The sequence below is a fragment of the Marmota marmota genome, unplaced genomic scaffold (assembly GCF_001458135.2).
Source record: "Marmota marmota marmota unplaced genomic scaffold, marMar, whole genome shotgun sequence".
Classification (NCBI taxonomy): Eukaryota; Metazoa; Chordata; class Mammalia; order Rodentia; family Sciuridae; genus Marmota; species Marmota marmota.
Genome location: NW_025999853.1, coordinates 8,086,618 through 8,107,640, shown reverse-complemented (window position 1 = coordinate 8,107,640; position 21,023 = coordinate 8,086,618). Strand labels below are relative to the sequence as shown.

General features: G+C 38.7%; 1 protein-coding gene across 2 annotated transcripts; it reads left to right on the top strand.

The window, feature by feature from the left end:
* The first annotated feature begins 413 nt into the window (after positions 1-413).
* Positions 414-20,904, top strand: Tdg (thymine DNA glycosylase). Of its 2 annotated transcripts, none has more exons than XM_015482833.2 (10): positions 414-552; positions 8,818-8,960; positions 11,653-11,894; positions 13,386-13,455; positions 15,038-15,173; positions 15,373-15,455; positions 15,535-15,629; positions 17,870-18,041; positions 18,455-18,580; positions 19,015-20,904. In XM_015482833.2, the coding sequence occupies exons 1-10, from the start codon at positions 530-532 to the stop codon at positions 19,155-19,157; spliced, it is 1,233 nt and encodes a 410-aa protein (XP_015338319.1). In that variant the 5' UTR covers positions 414-529; the 3' UTR covers positions 19,158-20,904. The 2 variants fall into 2 exon arrangements, with proteins under 2 accessions (XP_015338319.1, XP_015338320.1); XM_015482834.2 differs by having other exon boundaries at positions 19,012-20,904.
* Positions 20,905-21,023: the final 119 nt, after the last annotated feature.

Below are 21,023 nucleotides of genomic sequence, written 5' to 3'. Positions count from 1 at the left end.
ACCCTAGTCCGCAAGTTTTCTGCCGCCATCAAACTCGGGGTGTTAACTGGACAACGCCCGCACGCACAGCCGTCCCGCCCACACAGCGTCCGGAGGACGTCATCCTCTCTCCACGCCTGCGCCCACCCCAGAACATCCAGGGCGGACAAAAGCTGACGTCAAGGCGAAGACGCCCGCAGTCCTGCGGTGCCCCGCCTTCCTACGGTCCCCCGCCTTCCTACGGTCCCCCACTCTTCCCAACAGGCCACGCGGGGGCGCCGGGAAGCTCAGGGAGGGGGCATAGGATTGGGCCAGCTCGAGTCACGTGACGGCCACCGCGCGCAGGTCCCGGCTTCGAGGAGACGGAAGTGCGGCGTGGAGGGGGGCTCCTGGAGGGGGGGTGATGTGGAAGCTCGGGGAGGCGACGAGGCCAGCCGCTGTCCGGTCGCGCCAGTAATCGGGTTCCAGGCGCCGGTGTCGTCGTGCGCGTGCCGCCATTCCCAGAGACCAGCTGTCCCTTGGCCCGGCAGGAGACGCCGCTGGCGCGAGCATGGAAGCGCAAAACGCGGGCAGGTAAATCCGGCGGACGCCACCCCCCATCCCCGCGCCCCTCGGTCGGCGGGCGCGCGCACGCAGGGGTATGTGGCGGCCGCGGCCCAGCACAAAGGCCGGGGCCGCGCGTGCGCGCTGCGCGCGCGCGGCCCCCCTTGCAGTAGGCTCTGAAATGCATTAGCAACTCTCGGGCGGTCTCTGGTAACTGTGGCTTCCTCGCAGTTCTTGGGGACGTTTCGTTTCATCCCCTGAGGCCAAGGCGAGAGTTGTAAAGACGGAGTGTGGATGGTCCAGGTCTAGATTTCTTGTTAAAAGTTGATTGATTTACTAACTTCCTCCCCAGAGTCTGCTAAAAGCCACCTTTTAGCAGGTGCTGCTAGGGGGATACTTACAGAACTACCGGGAACTCAATTTAAAAATTGTCTTTTGAGTTTTCCAGTGTTCTTGGGACGATCTTAGTTTTGCAAAAGTATAGATCTAGAGATTTGAAGGTTTGACAGAAAACTAATAAGTAAGGTGTCAGAGTATTTTAAAAGGATCAAGAGCAGTGATTTGCAGTGCAGTAAAATACTATTGGACCTGATGGAGAATTATCTTGACTCTCAGTGGTTAATGGGGACTGGACTTAAGCAAGACATGACACTTCTGTAGGCCTTGTAAGGACATCTCTGGAATCTTGTTTTGGCAAGCTGAAAATTGGGATTATGTGGAAGGGGCATACCTGAGTGACCAAAATACGTTGTTTTAAAGTTTAGGAAAATAGATAGACGTAGATAAAATTGTGGACTTCATTTTGACTTTGTGCATAATAAAATCCTAGAATAAAGCACTCTGCTGCTCTCCTAGACTGCTTTAAACATAGGAGAATCCACCAGACCTTGTGGAAATCTCTCACCTTTGTGATCTTACTTCAGAACAAAACTGAAGCCTGGGCAAAGCCCACCATCCAGTGAATTTCTTGTTATAAAACCTTATTCAGTATACAGCAAAATAATTGAACTCAGTATATAGTTTAGCTCAAGATTCTAGTTTACATTGTCTTAACTTCGTGGGGCTGTCAGCCATTTTTTACTTTGACTTGGAAAGCTTTCACCTTCAGGAAATATGGAAAACTATAATGCTGTAAAGTATTTGTCTTTAGGGATTCTGAAATGATTCAAATTCCAGGTAAGCTGATTAAGGTTATAATAAGTTTACTTTTTATTTTGGAAGATTCAATTCAAAACAGTAAAAAAATAATAATAAAAAAAAAATCCCATGGATACAGACTGTTTTCAAAAGGGAAAGTGAATAACTCAGGTGTCTTTAAAAAAAAAAAAAAAAAGCACATTCTAGTTAATTAAAAGGAAAAAGGAGGAATTATATAAGAGGACTAGTATGTGTCCAGTGACCTTAAGCATGAAAAGGACATTTACCAAAGATGAAAAATCAGAACTGGAAAAGAATGACTTGGACTTCTAAGAATATAGATAGGTAAGATTAATCCAAGAATGAAATCATATTTTCTAGAAACAATAATGAGACTAGGAAGGACTATTTTAGTTAGATGTGGACAACCAGAAGGACAAAAAAGTTTTGGGCTTTCTGCCCAGCTGTGTTGGTAAGTGTTCCATCACCATGAGAGAATACCTGGGAAAAACGACATAAGAGGAAAAATTTATTTTCAGTCCAGGGTTGTCTGGCTCCATTACTTCTAGGCCTGTGGTGAGGTCGGATATTTTGGGGAACACATGGTGGAGCAGAGCTGCCCAGCTCGTGGCTGGGAAGCCGAGAGTGAGAAAGCAAGGGAGAAGGAAGGAGCCAGGGATAAGGTATAGCCCTTAAGGGCACACCCCTGAAGGTTTACTACTCAGCCGCCTAATGTTTCCACCACTCTGTAAAATTAATCCAACAATGGGTTAATCCACTAATGAGATCAGAGCCTTCATGATCTAGTTATAATCCAAAGCCCCACTAAACACTGCTACTTTGGGAATTAAGCCTTCATTCAACACATGAACTTTTTGGGAGAACATTTCAGATCCAAACTGTTAAAACCAGCCCACTGGCATAGTGTTAGTAGATGGCAGAAGACATAAATACATCATTCTGTTTTTGATTTTTCATCTCCTATGTTAAGGAAGTGATTGTCAGGCTGGAAATGGCAAATAAATGTCTATGAAATTTTAAAGCTCAAAATCAATGAGAGCCATTAAGAGAACTTTTAACTGCCAGTAGAAATCTTGTGTCCTTGCCTAGATGAACGGTATTTCAGGAGAAAGACCAGATTACAGCCATCATTGAGAACTTGTAGCCAATAGGAAATCTGAAGCATGGGGGGAAAAAATACATGAGTCCCTATTTCTTCCAGGGGTGGAGTGGGCCTTTCATTGACATTGATCCTGAACAAAGTTTTTGTATTATTAGTGGTTACTGAACATTTTTAGAAGGAACTAGTGGCCATCAGGCTACAGTATAAATTCAAAAAGAAATAAGACCTATACTAAAAAACAATATTTATTACAGCAAATCTATACACCAAGCACTGTTGTGTTTTATAAATGCTAACTCATTTAACCCCCATATTCAATGAGTTAGGTACTATTGTCATTTTACAGGTGGGACACTGGGGTTAGAGAGATAAGAAAATTGTCTGCAAGCTAGTAATTGGCAGAGCCACAGTTTAAATCTGGGTGGTCTAACTTCAGAGTCTGCCTCCCTCTCTAGTGCTTGTGCTGTAACACTTCTTAAGATGAAGATTGACTGATGATAGTTCACTTAAGTAAAATGAAAAACTGGTTTACTGCTGAAAGGATTAAGAGCAGACTAAGGAGAGATTCGTACTGATAACTACTGCCAGCTCTGTTCTTTCACATCTTAACAACTTTGTGGTGCTGATGACATCCCGATTATGAGCAACCCAACTCTGGGAGGGGTTTATAGAATTGATAGGTTGAATCAGAGTTCAGGTAAATCCTGACTGCCTGGAAGAGTGACTCATCATTTACAAAAGGAGACACAGCTTGTATTCTGGTGCAGAAAATTAGTGGTAAAGTATGCAGTGAAGGAGAAACGCTGTAAGGGCCATTTTCATCAATAGTAAATTCTTTGTGGATTTAAAATGAGCACCAGTAAAACCAATGTAAGGGGTTTTGTAGTCTGTCTTCAGAGTGAGGAAGTTGGTCGCCTTGCACAGTGAGGCTGTATCTGAGTATTTGGTTTGATTCTGAGCACCAAAGAATAACCTAACCACATTGTGAAGAAACTTGAAACCATCCTCTACAAGGAATGGTTAAATGAACCAGTTATTCTGACTTATCCTAAATCTTTGTACTCAGAGTTTTTAGTAGACTGTGCACATAGTGAATACACATTCTTCCACCTAGTACTGTGAGGTGCACTCTTGGAGTAGTTACGGTGGTATTCCATCATAGTTCTCAGGTAGTCCTCTGTAGTTGACCATTTGGGTTATTTAGCACTGATAACTCTTTGGTGAGTATAGAGTATTATATATACTTACTTAAATAAAGATGATAAGGGGCTGGGGTCGTGACTCACATATGCCTGCCTTGCACATGTGAGGCCCTGGGTTCGGTCCTCAGCACCACATTTAAAAAAAAAAAAAGGGCTGGGGATGTGATTCAAGCAGTAGCGCGCTCGCCTGGCATGCGTGCGGCCCAGGTTCGATCCTCAGCACCACATACAAACAAAGATGTGTGTCCGCCAAAAACTAAAAAATAAATATTAAAATTCTCTCTCTCTCTCAGTCTCTCTTTAGAAAAAAAAAAAAGCAATGCGTGTACAGGTACTCTGAGCTTCTCCTCAATTTAAAAAAAAAAAGATATTAAATAAATAAAGATGATAGAATGTGGGATGGGGTTGTAGCTTAGTGGTAGAGCACTTGCCTAGCATGTGGGTGGCACTGGGTTCCATCCTCAGTACCACAGAAAAATAAATAAATAAAATGAGGGTATTGTGTCCAACTACAACTAAAAAAATAAATTTTTTTTAAAAAAGATGATACAATGTATTTAGAAAACAGATCCTTAAAATAGTGTAAAGTAACTGAATAATAAGATTAAGTTGGAGAGAACTTTAAAGATTTAGTTTTTTGAAATACAGTAAATTTGAATAAACCAGACTTATTAATCAACTCCCCACAGGATGTGTGTGTATTTGCATGCGCATGTGCGTAAGTGTGTGTGTGTGTGAGGATGTGTAAACATGGTGTTGAGAAAGACTATCAGAAAGTACACAGTTCATCAGTATCAGATAGCTGTGAAAACCTGCCTTGCCAGCACTGTAATTCAATAAAAGAGGGTATTGTAGATGGAGGCTGGGAGAGAAGAAGGGGTAAGCTGCAGGAATGGGAGGTGGGGAGCAGGTAATGCAGAACAGTTGTAGGGACACTTAGATGATGAAGGAGAAAAGTGAGCAAAGGGAAGTGAAAACATTGATCACACTCCCTGGATGTCAGGGTCATAGAAATCAAAGGTCTTGGGAGTCTTCTGATCTAGACAGATTCAGGCCTATTTCCTCCATGTTCCCCATATTGGAGAAATCTCTAAATCCAGCCCCTTGTCTTCATGGTAGGGAAGGGAAGCAGGAGATATGGAGAGATGACTACGCATTCTGTGTTGAGGTCCCTCTCCTGGAGAGATTGTTTAGCAACACTGCAGAATTCTGAATTATGAAGTGGCTATTTATAATAAATATGTTTAGGAATTATTTTCACATAGCTTTGAAACAGATTTAGCGGTTATTAGATAATAGGAAATTAAGTTATCCAGAATGCTTTTGCATTACTGGCATTCAGATTCATGGAAGTTCTTATGTAGATGTCATGCCTTCTGCTGCCAAGTGGTAAAGACTGCTGTTATCCCCTTTCTTCTGTTGTGGCCATCTGAAATGAGCAGGCCAAATTTAATGCTCAAAGATAATATATTAGCTCAGAAAGGACACATCCTATTTTCCATAACTTTGTTGTTTTTCTGTTCTAATTTAACTTATTGTAATGTGTCACTGATAATTTTTTAAAAGGTCAAGGAATGCGTCTTTATTATAGATAAGTTGCTGAGTTACTTTAAAAAACTGTGCATGTCTCTAATGAGAAAGTATGGGTTATTTTTCTTTCTGCTTTTTTACTTTTTTATTGCCAATAATGATTTCTAGAATTTAATTTTCAGTTTCTGAGCCCCAGAATATCTGATGTTTAATGTACACTAACTATACTAAGGGAGTCACATTTTAAACTTTTTTTTTTTAAATAAAGAATCCTTTTAGGGCTGGGGTTGTGGCTCAAGTGATAGAGTGCTCGCCTAGCACACGTGAGGCACTGGGTTCCATCCTCAACACCGCATAAAAATAAAATGAAGATATTGTGTCCATCTAAAACTAAAAAATATTTTTTTAAAAAAGAATCCTTTTATAATATGAAGGATGTCTTCTTAATTCATGTACTTAAAGTTAGTATTTTTTGTCAAAAACGCAAAACGGAAGCTGTCTCTGAGCCTCTCAGAGTGGTAGCAAGAAACAGGGCCAGAGTGATAGGTAAGTTACCTCTTAACCATGTAGCAGACTAACAGATCTCTTGCACTGATTTTTTTTTTTTTTTTTTTTTTTTTAATGAGCTACTGGGGATTAAATCCAGGGCCTTGCACATGCTATGCAAGTGCTTTACCCCTGAACATTTTTTACTTTGTCTTAGAGAGTCTTGTTAAATTGCCTATTGTGGCCTTGAGTTTGCTGTCCTCTTGCCTTAGCCTCCCAAGTAGCTGGGATTGCAGGCCTGTGCCCAGCATTTTACATTCTTTTGTTCACTTGTTTATTGTGACCATGTGGGGCTGGGATTGTAACTCATTGTAACTCAATGGTAGAGCACTTTCCTAGTATGCCCAAGGCCCTAGGTTCAATCCCCAGCACTACAAAAAGTAAATAAGTAAATGAATACATAAATTATACAACATTTTATATATACATACACACACACACAATGTATCTCATGGCCACATATCTTTTTTTTGTTATACATTCAGCTTAAAGTAACTATTAGCATTTCTTAAAACTACCAAGGTCACAATCAAAAGTTGAAGATCTAGCTGAGGGCTCAACACATGCCTGTAATCTAAGCTACTGGGGAGGCTGAGGCAGGAGGATCTAAAGTTCAGAGACAGCCTCTGCAATTTAGTAAGACTATCTCAAAAATAAATAAATAAATAAGTAAAACAATTGAAGTTCATTGTATTAGAACTTTCTCTTACTCGATATACCTCAGTCTAACCCAGCCACGTCCAACTCATTAGAATATTTAAATAATAAACACTAAATTAATGTTTTAACAATTTATTGGAAGCCCTACTAGTAGTATTAAAAATGTGAAAAAGAAGACACTTACTTTGTGCTAAGCATGGTCTAAGTACTTCACTTCTGTTCATTTTAACATTTTAAATTCTAGTCCCTGTCTCCAAAGTTTTCCCTAAGTGCAACTTTAGTTTACAGAATTATTTTGTATTCTTTTCTACTTTAAAATAGTTGCTAAACTTTTTCTGAGCTTTAGATAATATCAGTAAATTTAATTTTTAGTAGCTGCACAGGTTTTTGTTTGTTTGCTAGAGATTAAAGCCAGGGCCTTTTGCCTTCTAGGCAAGTTTTACCACTGAGTTGCACCCCCAGCCCAGCTGCAGAGTATTTCCTGAAATTATTATACTATAGTTTATTTTATTTTTAAATTTTTTCGTTTTTGTAGTTGGTACAATATCTTTATTTATTTATTTTTATGTGGTGCTGAGGATCAAACCCAGGGCCTTGCACATGCTAGGCGAGAGCTCTATTGCTGAGCTATAACCCCACCCCCTATACTATAGTTTATTGAATCATTGTGTTGTTTTCATTTTTTGTATGGTTTGAGAACAGTGTTTTTAAAGAAATAAAACCCTTAAAATACAGTTTAGGGGCTGTGGTTATGGCTCAGTGGTAGAGTGCTTGCCTAGCATGTGTGACATACTGGGTTCAATTCTCAGCATCACATACAAATAAATTTTTAAAAAATTCATCAACAACTAATAAAAAAATTTTTTAATAAATAAATAGAAGTAAAAATATTGTGTTCATCCACAACTAAAAAAAAAAATTAAAAAGATATAGCTTAGCATTTTTCCCATTAGTTCTTAACTTTTTCACCAGCAATTTACTCTCAAAGATGGCTTGAAGTTAAAACACCTTTCCAATGCTTTGTCCATTGAAATTGGGCCCCTGTTGGTACATTCTAGCCAGAACCACTACTGATGGACTGTTATCCTGGGTCCCCCTAGGTCATTTAAGCTTATTCACAGAATGCTTTAGTTTGCCTTTTTTTTTTTTTTTTTAACCACTTTATTACAATAGGATTTATATACTATAGAGTTAGCCTATTTAACCTTTGCTTTCTGAGCTCTGTTCTCTTTCTGCATATGACACAAAGAAACAAATGCCAAGTAGAGCATTTTGCCACAGAAAATATGTCTTTGTCTCTCCATGTAGTAAATGATACTTTTCTATTTTATTTCCTAATGGTTTTCATTGTCCTGTACATCTAATGGCATTATTCAGCATTGGTCTTAGCTTGAGTTTCATACATCAGTGTTTTCTGTGCTGATAGCAACAGCTTGGAGTGGTGTTTTTTGGTCAACAGAAAGGTTTGGAAATTGTTTTCTTTGAAGGCCTCTGTTCTTTTACTTGGAACTAAATTTAAGTCATTTTCAGAAGAGAGTTTAAAGATTTTTTACTTTATAAATTAAACAGATAATCTATTCCTCGTCCCTGAGTAGTGGCAAACAACAATAACAACAACAAAAAAAATCTAATGAGGAAATACAAAGCAGGCAAATAAACCAAAAGAAAGCCTAAGTTAGGTTGGAGAGCATCTCTGTGCTAAGATGATTAAATACTAAAGGTGGGGACACAGGTTGTATTTATGCACATTTTTAACTGGGTTGAAGGACCTTTCAGTTCTGTATTCTAGAAAATTCTCATGATCTCATTTCAAAGAAAATAACAGGCTGACTTGACAGGCTTGAAAGTTTATTGGTGATGCATCTGTCATTAAACAGCGTTTAATGTATTTGGTTACTAATTATTCAGTAAAGTTTGGATGAATGTGTACCTAGGGAAATAGCTCTCATTCTTGCCCTATTCTCTGCTCTAAATACTACAGTCTAGCTATAAAATATCTGGATTTTGAGGATTTTTTTTTTTTTTACAGCTGAGTATTTAAACTTACATTCAGGTACTTTTATCATTATCATAATTTCTGCTTAATTGTTCTTTCAGCTATTCCCTTGAGCAAGCTCAAGCATTTTATTCATTTCCATTTCAACAAATGATGACTGAAGCTCCTGATATGGCAGTCATGAAGGAACAGCAGATGCCAGGCGAAGTTCCAGCCCAAGAGCCTGCTCAGGAACCAGTACAAGGTAGCTTTCACCATAAGAGATTAGAAAATTGATATTGGATCAGCCAACTTACTTAAAAAGGGCTTAATGATGAATTTTAGCTCTATTTTAGTGTTAGAAAATGTAATCCACATTATAAATAGTATAAGTACTGTGATAGATTCTGGGGAATAAAGAAGAAGGATCCTGCTCTCTAGCTTCTCAGCCTTGTAAAGGAAAGTAATAAAAATAGGTTTTGTGGGCTGGGGCTGTAGCTCAGTGGTAAAACACTTGCCTTGCATGTGTGAGATACTGGGTTCAATCTTCAGCACCACATAAAGATACAGTGTGTTCATCTACAACTAAAAAAAAAAATAGATTTTGCATCTCAGTACAGAAGGTGGTAAGGAGGGCACAGGGTGGGTGCTCTGAGACCAGATAGGGTTGGCACCTAACTGGGATGGAGTGCTCAGAGGCACAGAGAGCTCAAAGCAGAGAAATTACCTTGAAGCACTGAATCTTCAAGGATGCAGGGTCTTCATCCCCATGTACAACAGTGTTGGGGAGATATCCGGCTAAGGGAGAGTGTGTGTGCCAAGGCACAGATCTGCAGAAGCATGACAGGCAAAAAACTGTGATTCTCTGTCATTGGAGTTTGGGGTGTAGTAGGGAATTGGTGAGAAAAGGCTGCATGGGGGAAGTTGAAGCTTGTGTTTTACACAAGAAGTGTCTATTCTGTCCTGAAGGTGATAGGGAGCTGTAGAGCAAGGAGTGGCTTATAGTGATTGGTATTTTAAAAATCAGTATGGAATATAAAAGATTGGGTGGTATGGAATAAAGCAGGACTTGGAGGCATGGAGAGGATTAGAAACTGTTTGAATAAGCAGGGGGCGAAAAGAAGAAGACTGGAAGGGGTAGAGAAAGAGAATTAAAATCCTCAGAAAGTAGAATTACCTGGCCGTGGTTAATGGGTTTCATATAGGGAGGGAGGGTGTGTAAGGAGTCTGGAGTAACACTTAGTCCATTTTGTATTATAACAATATACTTGAAGCTGAGTACTTTATAAAGAAAGGGTTTATTTAGCTTACAGCACCTGAGGTTCAAGGACAGGTACCAGTGTCGGCTCAGCTCTTGTGAAGGCCTCATCACAGAAGTTATCCCGGTGGCAGGAGTGCATGTGGGATGAAGCACCAGGAAGCCTTAGAGACGGGGTTCCACAGTCCCTTCCACTGGCTTCCCCCAGTTGACCTAAGGACCTTTCTAGGCCCTGCCTCATAAAGGATCTGTATCACTTCCCAACAGTGCTACCCGGACCAAGCTTTCGGTATATGAATTTTGGGGGATAAAATCAACCTCTATTCAAACCATAGCAACCACTCAAGACTTCCAACGTAGGCAGGTGGTTGAAGAAAATGCCATTCACCAAGATAAAGCATTAGGAGAGGAGCTTGGCTGGGTGGTGCACACCTATAATCCCAGCGACTTGGGAGGCAGAGGTTACTCTTGGCAGCTTAGGGAGACCCTGTCTCAAAATAAAGAAGGGTAGGGATGTAGCTCAGTGGAAGAGTGCTTGCTAGTGCGCAGCAGCCTCTGGGTTCAATCCCCTTTTTTATTTGAAGAGGAACCAAGAAGGTTTTGGAGAAGGTCGGGTAGAAAGAGGTGGTGATTTTCTCTAGTTTAACAGTATTTGTGGGACATGTGCCCATGGTTTTGATTGCTGATTCCAGGACCACGCCTACTCCACTGCTCTGGAGCTGCTTCCTACTTCCTACTGTGCTTCTGGGCAGGCAACATTAGGACTTGCCACAAGCCAGTGACAACCCTAACCCTAACTCTATCCCTAACCCTTGGATCCCTTGGAATAGGGAGTGGCTGAAGCAGTGTGAGACAGAAGACAGACCACCTTGCCAGGTTGGGGAAATGCCAGCTAGGAGTAAAAGGGGGACAAGAAGCCTGAGAAACTGGGAAAATGTTCAAGAATTAAGGGTAAGAGAACCAGGGCTTCCTATTGGTAACTGTAGATCAGTGGTCAGCTAATGGTAATTTTGCCCCTGGAACATTTGGCATTGCTGGGAGACACTTTGGATTGTAAATCTGGCAGGGTGCTGCTACTGATATCTAGTGGGCTACTGATATCATGGGTGCTGTTACACATTCTGTAATGTCCAGGGCAGCCCCACAACAAAAAGTTATTCAGCCCAAAAAGTAGTTCCGAGCTCTTGAGAAAAACCCTCATCTTTCCTTTTGGAAAATACTGCAGCCCAGAGAGTTTATCTTCAGCACCTCAAATTTCACCTGTGTATGGAACAGAATAGGCCTCAGAAAGTCCAAAACAAGCCATTTGTGGTTTTCTACTATCAGGAAACTGAGTTAAAACATTTGCCTACATTCCTGTTTTTGTTACTTATTCTTGTACTTGTTTACTTCATTATTTATGTATTTCTTTTTATAATTTCTGTTAAAATGGTACACAGGTACTCTGTGCCCCTGGGAAGGCCAAGATGCCAAGCAAGATGGTATGGGAAGTCTGTCTATGATTGCCACGGTGGAGGGAGCATGTCCATCCCACTTCTAGGGTGAAAGAGGGGGAAGATTGTTCAAAGGAAATAAAAGGCATAGGTATAGTTTTGGGGAGATAAAAAGGGTGTTCATAGGGTAGCTTTTCTGGGAACACTGCTAGAGTTTCTAAGTTAAGGTTTTTTGCATCTACATTTTGGAAATCATTGTGTTTTAGAGGCTCCAAAAGGAAGGAAAAGAAAAGCCAGAACAACTGAACCAAAAAAACCGGAGGAACCCAAAAAACCTGCTGAGTCCAAGAAGTCTGGCAAGTCCCCAAAATCAAAAGAAAAGCAAGAAAAGATTACAGATGCGTTTAAAGTAAAAAGAAAAGTGGACCGTTTTAATGGGGTTTCCGAAGCTGAACTTTTGACCAAGACTCTCCCTGATATTTTGACCTTCAATCTGGACATTGTGATTGTAAGAATTTTTGTCCTTATTTGATTTTGTAAACAAATTGGTGGCTTAGCTTTACCTAACACTTGTCCATACAAATGGAGTTTTGCTGAAAAGATCCATTTCTTAAGAATCCTTCTGGAGGTAAATGGTGTCACCTTAACCAGGTGGTGTTACATGGGATTGTTCAAGAGGGTGGACTCTAGTTTGGGGCTGTCTGGATTACAAAAGCCTTAACCTTCCAAAACATCAGGTGATAAAATAGGTGAAAATACCTTCCTCAGAGGGTCACAATGCAATGGCATGACCCTTGTGAATCAGTTTGGTTCTGTGATACCTGCGAGCCTCCATCAATCACAGTACTGCTTTTAAACTGGTATTTTTGTCGGTGACCATAAAAACTTCAGAGCTTGAGCTGGGGTTATGGCTCAGTGGTAGAGTGCTCACCTCCCATGTGAAAGGCACTGCATTCGATCCTCAGCACCACCACATCAAAGTAAAATAAAGGTATTGTGTCCATCTACAACTAAAAAAATAAGAGTTTTTTTTTTTAAATTAATATTTTTTTTTAGTTGTAGTTGGGCACAATACCTTCATTTTATTTTATTTAGAGAGAGAATTTTTTAATATTTATTTTTTAGTTTTTGGTGGACACAATATCTTTATTTTATGTTTATGTGGTGCTGAGGATCGAACCCAGTGCCCCGCGCATGCCAGGCGAGCGCGCTACCACTTGAGCCACAACCCCAGCCCCCTTCATTTTATTTATTTATTTTTATGTGGTGCTGAGATCAAACCCAGGACCTCACACGTTCTAGGTGAGCGCTCTACCACTGAGCTACAACCCTAGCCCCGAGAGTTTTTAAAATTAAAAAGAAAGAAAGAAAGAAACTTCAGTGCTTGGGCAACTGTGTAGGTGACATGGAGTAAGTTAAGTCATTGGGAGATGTGGCTGAAATGGGCTCAGATTGATTGATTGCTCCAGGACTTCTCTCTTCCAATATTGAAGTCAGCCCAGCCGTAGGGAGCAGAGTAGCCCAGGGTCATGAGGGAATGAAGTTGGTCTTTAAAAACAACAGCAAAACTCAACAAGGAAATTTTTCTTTCCTTTGAAATGTCTTTGGATTAAGAATAGAAATTCATAAGTATTGTTTATGATGCTGGATTAAATTTATATTTTTAAGGGGCTGGAGATGTGGCTCAAGCGGTAGCACGCTCACCTGGCATGTGTGCGGCCCAGGTTCGATCCTCAGCACCACATACAAACAAAGATGTTGTGTCCGCCGAAAACTAAAAAATAAATATTTTTTTAAAAAAATTTATATTTTTAATCATTTCAGTTTTATCTACCACTGCTTCATAGAAACACCGATACTTAAGCAGAACTATTTTAAGACTAAAATGGTATAATAGTGTATTGAGAATTGTAATGCAAAAATAAATAAATTAATTAATTAAAAAAAAAGAACATAAATTTTTAAAAAGACTAAAATGTATAGTTATTTTGTTTTGTAGATTGGCATCAACCCAGGACTAATGGCTGCTTACAAAGGGCATCATTATCCTGGACCTGGGAACCATTTTTGTAAGTAGCTACTTTTTTTATTAATTGACTTTAAAATTAGGTATCTTTATCAATAGGGTTTTTTTTTCTTTTTTAAAAAATGTGCTTAAAAAGAAAGAATATGAGTAAATATGCATTCATATTTCATGTTTTCTCTGTGTGTGTATTTGAAAATCAAAGGTCTGAAATACTGTCACTGTTAACACTTTGATGTTAATGGAGAGTGGGAGGGCATGAAAAAGAGTGTGTGTGTGTGTGTGTGTGTGTGTGTGTGTGTGTGTGTACAGTGGTAGGGGTTGAACCCAGCAGCTGTGCCCTACCACCAAGCTGCATTCCTAGCTAATACTTTCTCTTTTTTTAAATAGTGAGTTTTCCTATTTTTTGTTGTTGTTGTGTTGTTGTTGTTATGGATGGACACATACCTTTATTTTATTTATTTATATGGTGCTGAGGATTAAACCCAATACCCACGCATGTGAGGCAAATGCTTCACCACTGAGCCACAACCTCAGCCCTTTCCTATTCTTTTTTTTTTTTTTTTTAAATATTATCTACAGTAACAATAGGCCATCTTTGTGGCAGACAAAATATGGACTTTCCCAGATTTTTGTTGATGTTATTTCCTTGGAGAGAGAAAATCCATTGATTGTTGGAATTCAAGTTGTTATGAAATGCTACGCGTGGAGACATTCTCCAGATACTTTGTATGTATTACAAAATAGTCATAAAGACACTCATACTTACAGAGCTTTAAAACCAAGGTTTTTTGTTTGTTTGTTTGTTTGTTTTGTGTGTGTGTGTGTGAGATGCTAGGGATTGAACCCAGGGCTTTTTGCATGCGAGGCAAGCACTACTCTATCAGCTGAGCTGTATCCCCAGCCCTAAAACCAACTTTAACTCCTGTATTGCTCTAAATTGGCTTTATATGTAAATAATCTCCCCTAACACTGCTTTTTAGAATAATAAATACAGTGGGTGCTCAGAAAATACCAGTTGATTATCTGAGTAATATTAAAAACATTATGGCAAATGATAATAATGTCTTCATGGAAATGATAAACACATTATCTCCATTATTTAAAAAAAAAAAATTCTGGGGCTGGAGATGTAGTTCAGTGAGAGAGCAGTTGCCTAGAATGTGCAAAGTTCTGGGTTCAATTCCTAGTACTGCCCCCCAAAAAAATCTTTCTAAGAAAGTTCGACTTTTAATTTTCTCCACTATCAAGGTATTTGAGTGCTTTTAGTCTCTTTGTGGATGTCTTATCCGTGAGTTATTGCAGAGGCAGGTAGTGATATCAACAGTTATTGGAAAAGAAAATAGAAAAAAGAAAGTTTCCTATGTTACATAGCTATGTATTCTTGGACTGGCATTTACTTACCTCAGCCCCTGTGAGAAGGAGATAATGGCATCTTATAAGAATTAGGAAGACTGAGATCATGTAAAGGAATTAGGATAGTGTCCAACTTGTAGTAATTTCTCAATGCTTTTAAAAATATCCAAAATCTTTTTTTCTTTCTTGATTTTTAGAATGTAGACTAGTACATCAATTCTTTGGACAAAAGCTTTTAGCTCACAGATATAAACCAAAGCCTCTTTTCACAGGGAAGTGTCTGTTTATGTCAGGGCTGAGTGAGGTACAGCTCAATCACATGGATGATCACACTTTACCAGGGAAGTATGGTATTGGATTTACCAACATGGTAGAACGGACGACACCAGGCAGCAAGGATCTTTCCAGGTAATTACATAACATTTATTTTATGGATGGGAACCTTGACCATCTGGCACCTCACATAATCCAGGGACATCATATGGATCTAGTTCAAGCTGAGTCCAACAAGTATGTGATGTGATCTTTTGTTGAAAGCTGACTGAAGTTGGCGTCTTTTAAATATTGCTATATTTATGTCTTTTACTACTTTTTAATTCAATTTTAGTAAAGAATTTCGTGAAGGAGGACGTATTCTAGTACAGAAATTACAGAAATATCAGCCACGAATAGCGGTGTTTAATGGAAAATGTAAGATTTACTTTTAAATTTTATCTTTTTTCTGTGCTAACATTGTGGACAATGTAAATATGTTTGTATTTTATTTTAGGTATTTATGAAATTTTTAGTAAAGAAGTTTTTGGAGTAAAGGTTAAGAACTTGGAATTTGGGCTTCAACCCCATAAGATCCCAGATACAGAAACTGTAAGTCCTTAAAATTTGCATTTGTAGATCAGCTAAAGGTGAATTTTTTTTCTAACTAATTTCCCTTTTTTATTTGTCTTATGCATTGTAATTTATGTTATAAGAAAAAGCCACCTTGTATTTTGTTGAGTAATAACTCCATATCAATTTAATAGTTACAAAGTAATTCATTACCTTGGAGTTACATTAGAAAGAGAAACATTCATCAGCTAAACATCTCAATGATTGTTATTTGGCTAAAATAGTGAGAGGTATTGGCTTACATACTACATTCAGAACATATTTAATGGCATTTACTTATCAAATTCAAATGGTTTAGCTCTTATACTGGATTTGAAATAAACATGTAAATAAAACACCATCCTGATTAGTGAAAGTAATTACTCCATTTATATATCTTATCCCAGCTTCATTTTAGAAACATGTAAATAGTATAGTCCAGACAACATCTAGGCAATTTAACACTTTTGTAGGGGTACTAGTGATTGAACTCAGGGCACTTGACCACTGAGCCACATCCCCAGCCTTATTTTGTATTTTATTTAGAAACAGCATGTCACTGAGTTGCTTAATGCCTCACTGTTGCTGAGGCTGGCTTTGAACTCTCGATCCTCCTACCTCGGTCTCCTGAGCCACTGGGATTACAGGCGTGCACCATCATGCCCAGCTCATGCTGTTCCAGACCTTTGGTTCCAAATTTGTTTCTTAAATGTAGTTTTATTTACAACTTTCAAAAAACAATCCAAGACATAGACCTACACATTGTATATATAATATTTTAAATAGTGGAGAAGCTGGTGTACTGCCAGGTTTTGGTGGAGAACTTTGAATAAAGTTTCTGCCACCTATATATTTGAACTTCTTTTTAAATTTCTTCTGTTTTCAACTTTTTAAGTATGATTGATGAGTTAGGTTTGTAGCATTGGTCTTTATTTAAATAGAGGCCCCCATTTGTCTACTTGTAAAATTGTAAAAGCAAGTACACTATGGTATGCACATGTATGGTACCACATAGTGTTCGTTAAATGCCAGATGAGGCTCAGGTACATGTCTTGGATATATGTAATCACAGAAGTGCAATAAATAAGTGAACTTGATTTGTATATTCATTAGTAGTTTTAGCTCTTTTAATAAGCTGTGAGATCTTTTAGCTTTTAAAATTGATTCCTTATTATTAAATACTAAGTTATTGATGTTGGTAGTGATTCATTTTTTTTTTATGTAGTACATGATATGCATGCCTGTAATCCCAGCAGCTTGGGAGGCTGAGACAGGAGGATCACAAGTTCAAAGCCAGCCTCAGCAAAAGCAAGGCTCTAAGCAACTCAGTGAGACCTTGTCTCTAAATAAAATACAAAATAGGACTGGGAATGGGGCTCAGTGGTCAAGTCCCCCTGAGCTCAATCCCTGGTACAAAAAAAAAAAAAAAAAAAGTGCAACAAATATTCATAATCCATCAGCCCTTCTCTCTCTATATATGTACATATGAGAAAGGGAAAGAATTATGCTCTTTCAAGGATGGCTTGTCACCACCAACAAAAATGATAAATACAAATGTCTCTAGCCATTCCACTTCTAGAAATTTATCCAACAGGTACATTCCTATACATATTTCAAATTAAATTAGTACAAGGTTTTCAACCATAATAGTAAAAGAGTGGAAAGAGCCTTACGTCCACAGTTGGGCCCTGGTTAAATCAGTTATGAAAGTACTACTGGTGGCTATGAGAAACAAAGGGATATTCCATATGTGTTATCACATATGGAATCTGCCGTTGAGTGAGAAGAGCAAGGTGCAGGAGGGGAGGCAAGAGTGTGTTATCATTTGTATGTTTATTAAAAAGGATGAGGGAGACAAGTATGTAGACACCTTTGATTGTGGATTTGTGGACACCTGTGGAACTGGCAATATTGATTGCCTTTATCAGAGGGAATTAGGTAGATAGCAACTTGATTTGGGAAGGAAGACTTCATATACTGCTGTGCCTTTTTGTCCCTTTAGAATTGTGAACCATATATTTGCTAATAAAAGTAAAAGATTGTCAGTTGATAGGTGAGCATGGAGGGGGAGCCTCATTATGTTTTGTCTGTTGACAGCTACTTTTATTGATTTTACATGTATTTTTGTGTAGCTAAGAATTAAGTTATTATAACCCAATAAAGATAAATTTTTAAATCTCAGTATGAGTAGATTCAACAGAATTGTAGGATTTCTGAAACCTAAAATTCTATGATTCCAGCTCTGCTATGTTATGCCATCGTCCAGTGCAAGGTGTGCTCAGTTTCCTCGAGCCCAGGACAAAGTCCATTACTATATTAAGCTGAAGGACTTAAGAGACCAGTTGAAAGGCATTGAACGGAACACAGACGTTCAGGAGGTGCAGTACACTTTTGACCTACAGCTTGCCCAAGGTATAGTACTGTTTTCACTCCTTTCATTCATTTCATGAGTATGCACATTACAGAAGGTGTATTGTGGATTTAAAAGCAGATGAAACAAAGATAGTTTATCACAGCCAGAGTGCCCTGATAATGGACACTAGTCTCTGTTAAAATCTCCTTTTACCAAGGTTTTCCATCTACTCTGGATACTCCCAGACATTGAGGGTCTAAGGAACACTGTACCCAAAATTAAGTGTAATAGGTTTTTGCAGTTCTTAACAAGTTTATTTAGTATATGCTGTAAAGAGTGTAAAGATTATAGCAAATGATGTATCTCAGCTTACATGAACACTCAAGAAAAAGAATTGTTCATGATTTCAGAATAAAACTGTTTTCAGAATTGTACAGAAGCAGTTCTAAATCCTGTTTTACCTTCCTCACAGAGGATGCAAAGAAGATGGCAGTTAAGGAAGAAAAATATGACCCAGGCTATGAAGCAGCGTATGGAGGTGCTTACGCTGAGCATCTGGGCAACAGTGAGCCATGCAACTTCTCTGAGGACAGGCTAAGTATGTCCCCCCCCACCCACTATGTGCTCCTTTCAAAGACTTGGTTTTATCAGGATCCAGGATAGATGGAGTTAATAGAAGTGGAGAGTAAATTATTGAAGATTAGGAATGGGGCTATAAAATTTTATTAAATAGTGACCAATAATTCAAGTTTATTATCTGATATTTAACTACGCAAACATTTTTATAGCTCATTTTCTTAAGTTATGAACTCTAAGCCAACCTAGTTACATTTTCCTTCTTTAACAAATGAGGGGGGAAATGAGGATTTATCAGCCCTGTACTTGACAGTAAAACAAGAAACTTAAAATTATATTCAGGAAGCTTGATTAATGTTTTAATAATAAATCTACATTATACTATTAAGGTTTTTTCACTTGTTCACTTAAAACTTATATATGAAATAAACTAACATTCTCTCCTTCTTCTAGCAGCTGACAGTGCGGAGTTAAGAGGAGAATCAGCTTTCAGTGACATTCCAAATGGGCAGTGGATGACCCAGTCGTTTACAGACCAGATTCCTTCCTTTAATAATCACTGTGGAACGCTGGAGCAGGGGGAAGGGAACCCTGCTTAAGAGTGGTGATTCTGGGCTCTGCCTACGTGCTGCAGTTTAATGCAGTTGTCAAGAAGTCAAACCTCGGTTTGCTAGCCGAGGTATTTTCTCAGTACTTTACTTTAGTGTATAATTATAGTACAGAACGGTTGTGTGATAGAATCAACTGTATGAACCTAAGTAGTTTGGAAAAAGTAGGGGTTTTGTATGAGTTTTTGTATGTGAATTAACCATCATTCCAGCTTTTTATATACTTTATTTCATTTATGAAGAAATCAGTTTTCTTCTAGAAGTTGCTTTTGATCTGCAATTTTAAAATGCAACTGTCAAATATGTGTATTTGATTCTTAACTGTGCAAGACCTTGGCATGCCATTCTCCCTTGATGCCTAAGAAGGGCATCCTAATAATGAGTTACCACTGGTACAGAGGCAGCTGCATTGCTCTTCACACAGGAAGCTAGTGCTTAGGGGAGCCCTGTTTGCTGGATTTTGATGTAACAAAAGCTGGACTTGGGGCTCCCCAAGTTGTGTGCACACTCAGACCTCGTTCCCTCGCCAATGGTGAGTGTGTGGGAAAGTTGCTTTGTGGGAGAACAGCATGACCACACAGTAGCAGGGTTGACCTGGCCTGACCTGACAGGCATTGAGCCCTGCCTTTGGCCCCCTCAACTCCTGTGTTTATCTCCTGGTGGGCAACTGTTCTGCTGAGCTGGGAGGTTCCAGAGAATGCAGTAGGCCTTTTATATTTTGTCATTCATCTACATTTTACTTGAGAGGCAGAAATTTGATAGGGCAGGAACTAAATTTTTCTGTCAGTATTTATGACCTTTCTAATTTTATCCTCCTTGGTTTTAAGGGTATAACATAGAAATGTTATAAGAAATGAAGTTTCAGGCTGAGCAACAGGATACTAGAGGTGTTGGATAACCCTGTTTAAACCGGTGCTTTGTGTACATGAGATGTACTAAAATAAATAATATAAAATTTTTCTTGCTAGGTAACTCTAATAAGCCAATAATTAAAAAAAAAAATCTGTGCATCATTGTTTATTACCAGGACTAAGTGAACCTCCTGGAAAGAATGATTTGAATTAAGTCCCTTGTGATTTTCTAATGCATTTTTCATGGTGCTACAAGTAGTCCAGACTCTTAGGTCTGGTGGGTGTTAAGGCTGGGTATTCACTCCTAATCACTCTTGAATATTCAGATTTTATACGTACCCAGGGAGCATGCTGTTTTTGCAGTATTTTAAATATCTTTGAGGGTTTTTTTGTTACCCCCAGGATGTTATATAGCCTGTTCTTCTATTTATAATAAGAGAAACAGATTCTTGTTGTGAGTCTTAACATGCTTTTAAGCTGTGGCAATGATGTATTTTATTTTTTCTTAAGTCTAGGTCAAGCTGTGTGGAAGTCATTCATGTTATTTAAATGATGTACTGTACTGCTGTTTACATGGACATTTTGTGCGGGTGCTTTGAAGTGCCTTGCATCAGGGATTAGGAGCAACTGAATTATTTTTTCATGGGACTATGTATAGCATGTAACCAGGTCATAACTATTGTAGCTTTACAATAGAGTTCCTTATTTGAGTGAAGAAAATACCCTTTAAATTATGACAGACTAGTAGAGAATGGGTTTGAGGATTTTCCAAGTAAACAATCATGTTTTTCATTAAACTTGACTGATGAGTAGTAAATGTTGATATATCCTGTACCTGATAGTATGAGACTTTTTCATTAAATAAGATTGAAAGATTTTTAAAGTCATTTGAAAGTGATGGTTTTTACAATAAATAATACTAAGAATGGTTATTCTTGTTACAAGCCTTTTCTGAAGCAAGATTTAATGGTATTCTTTCCCCCTTTAAACCTGAGATCAGTTTATC

Bases quoted from the DNA above. Each gene is read 5' to 3' on its own strand.
- Tdg (XM_015482834.2), top strand. From the start codon at position 530: ATGGAAGCGCAAAACGCGGGCAG. The intron at 553-8,817 runs GTAAATCCGGCG...TTGTTCTTTCAG, and splicing joins GAAGCGCAAAACGCGGGCAG to CTATTCCCTTGAGCAAGCTC. The intron at 13,456-15,037 runs GTAAGTAGCTAC...CTCTTTTCACAG, and splicing joins TGGACCTGGGAACCATTTTT to GGAAGTGTCTGTTTATGTCA.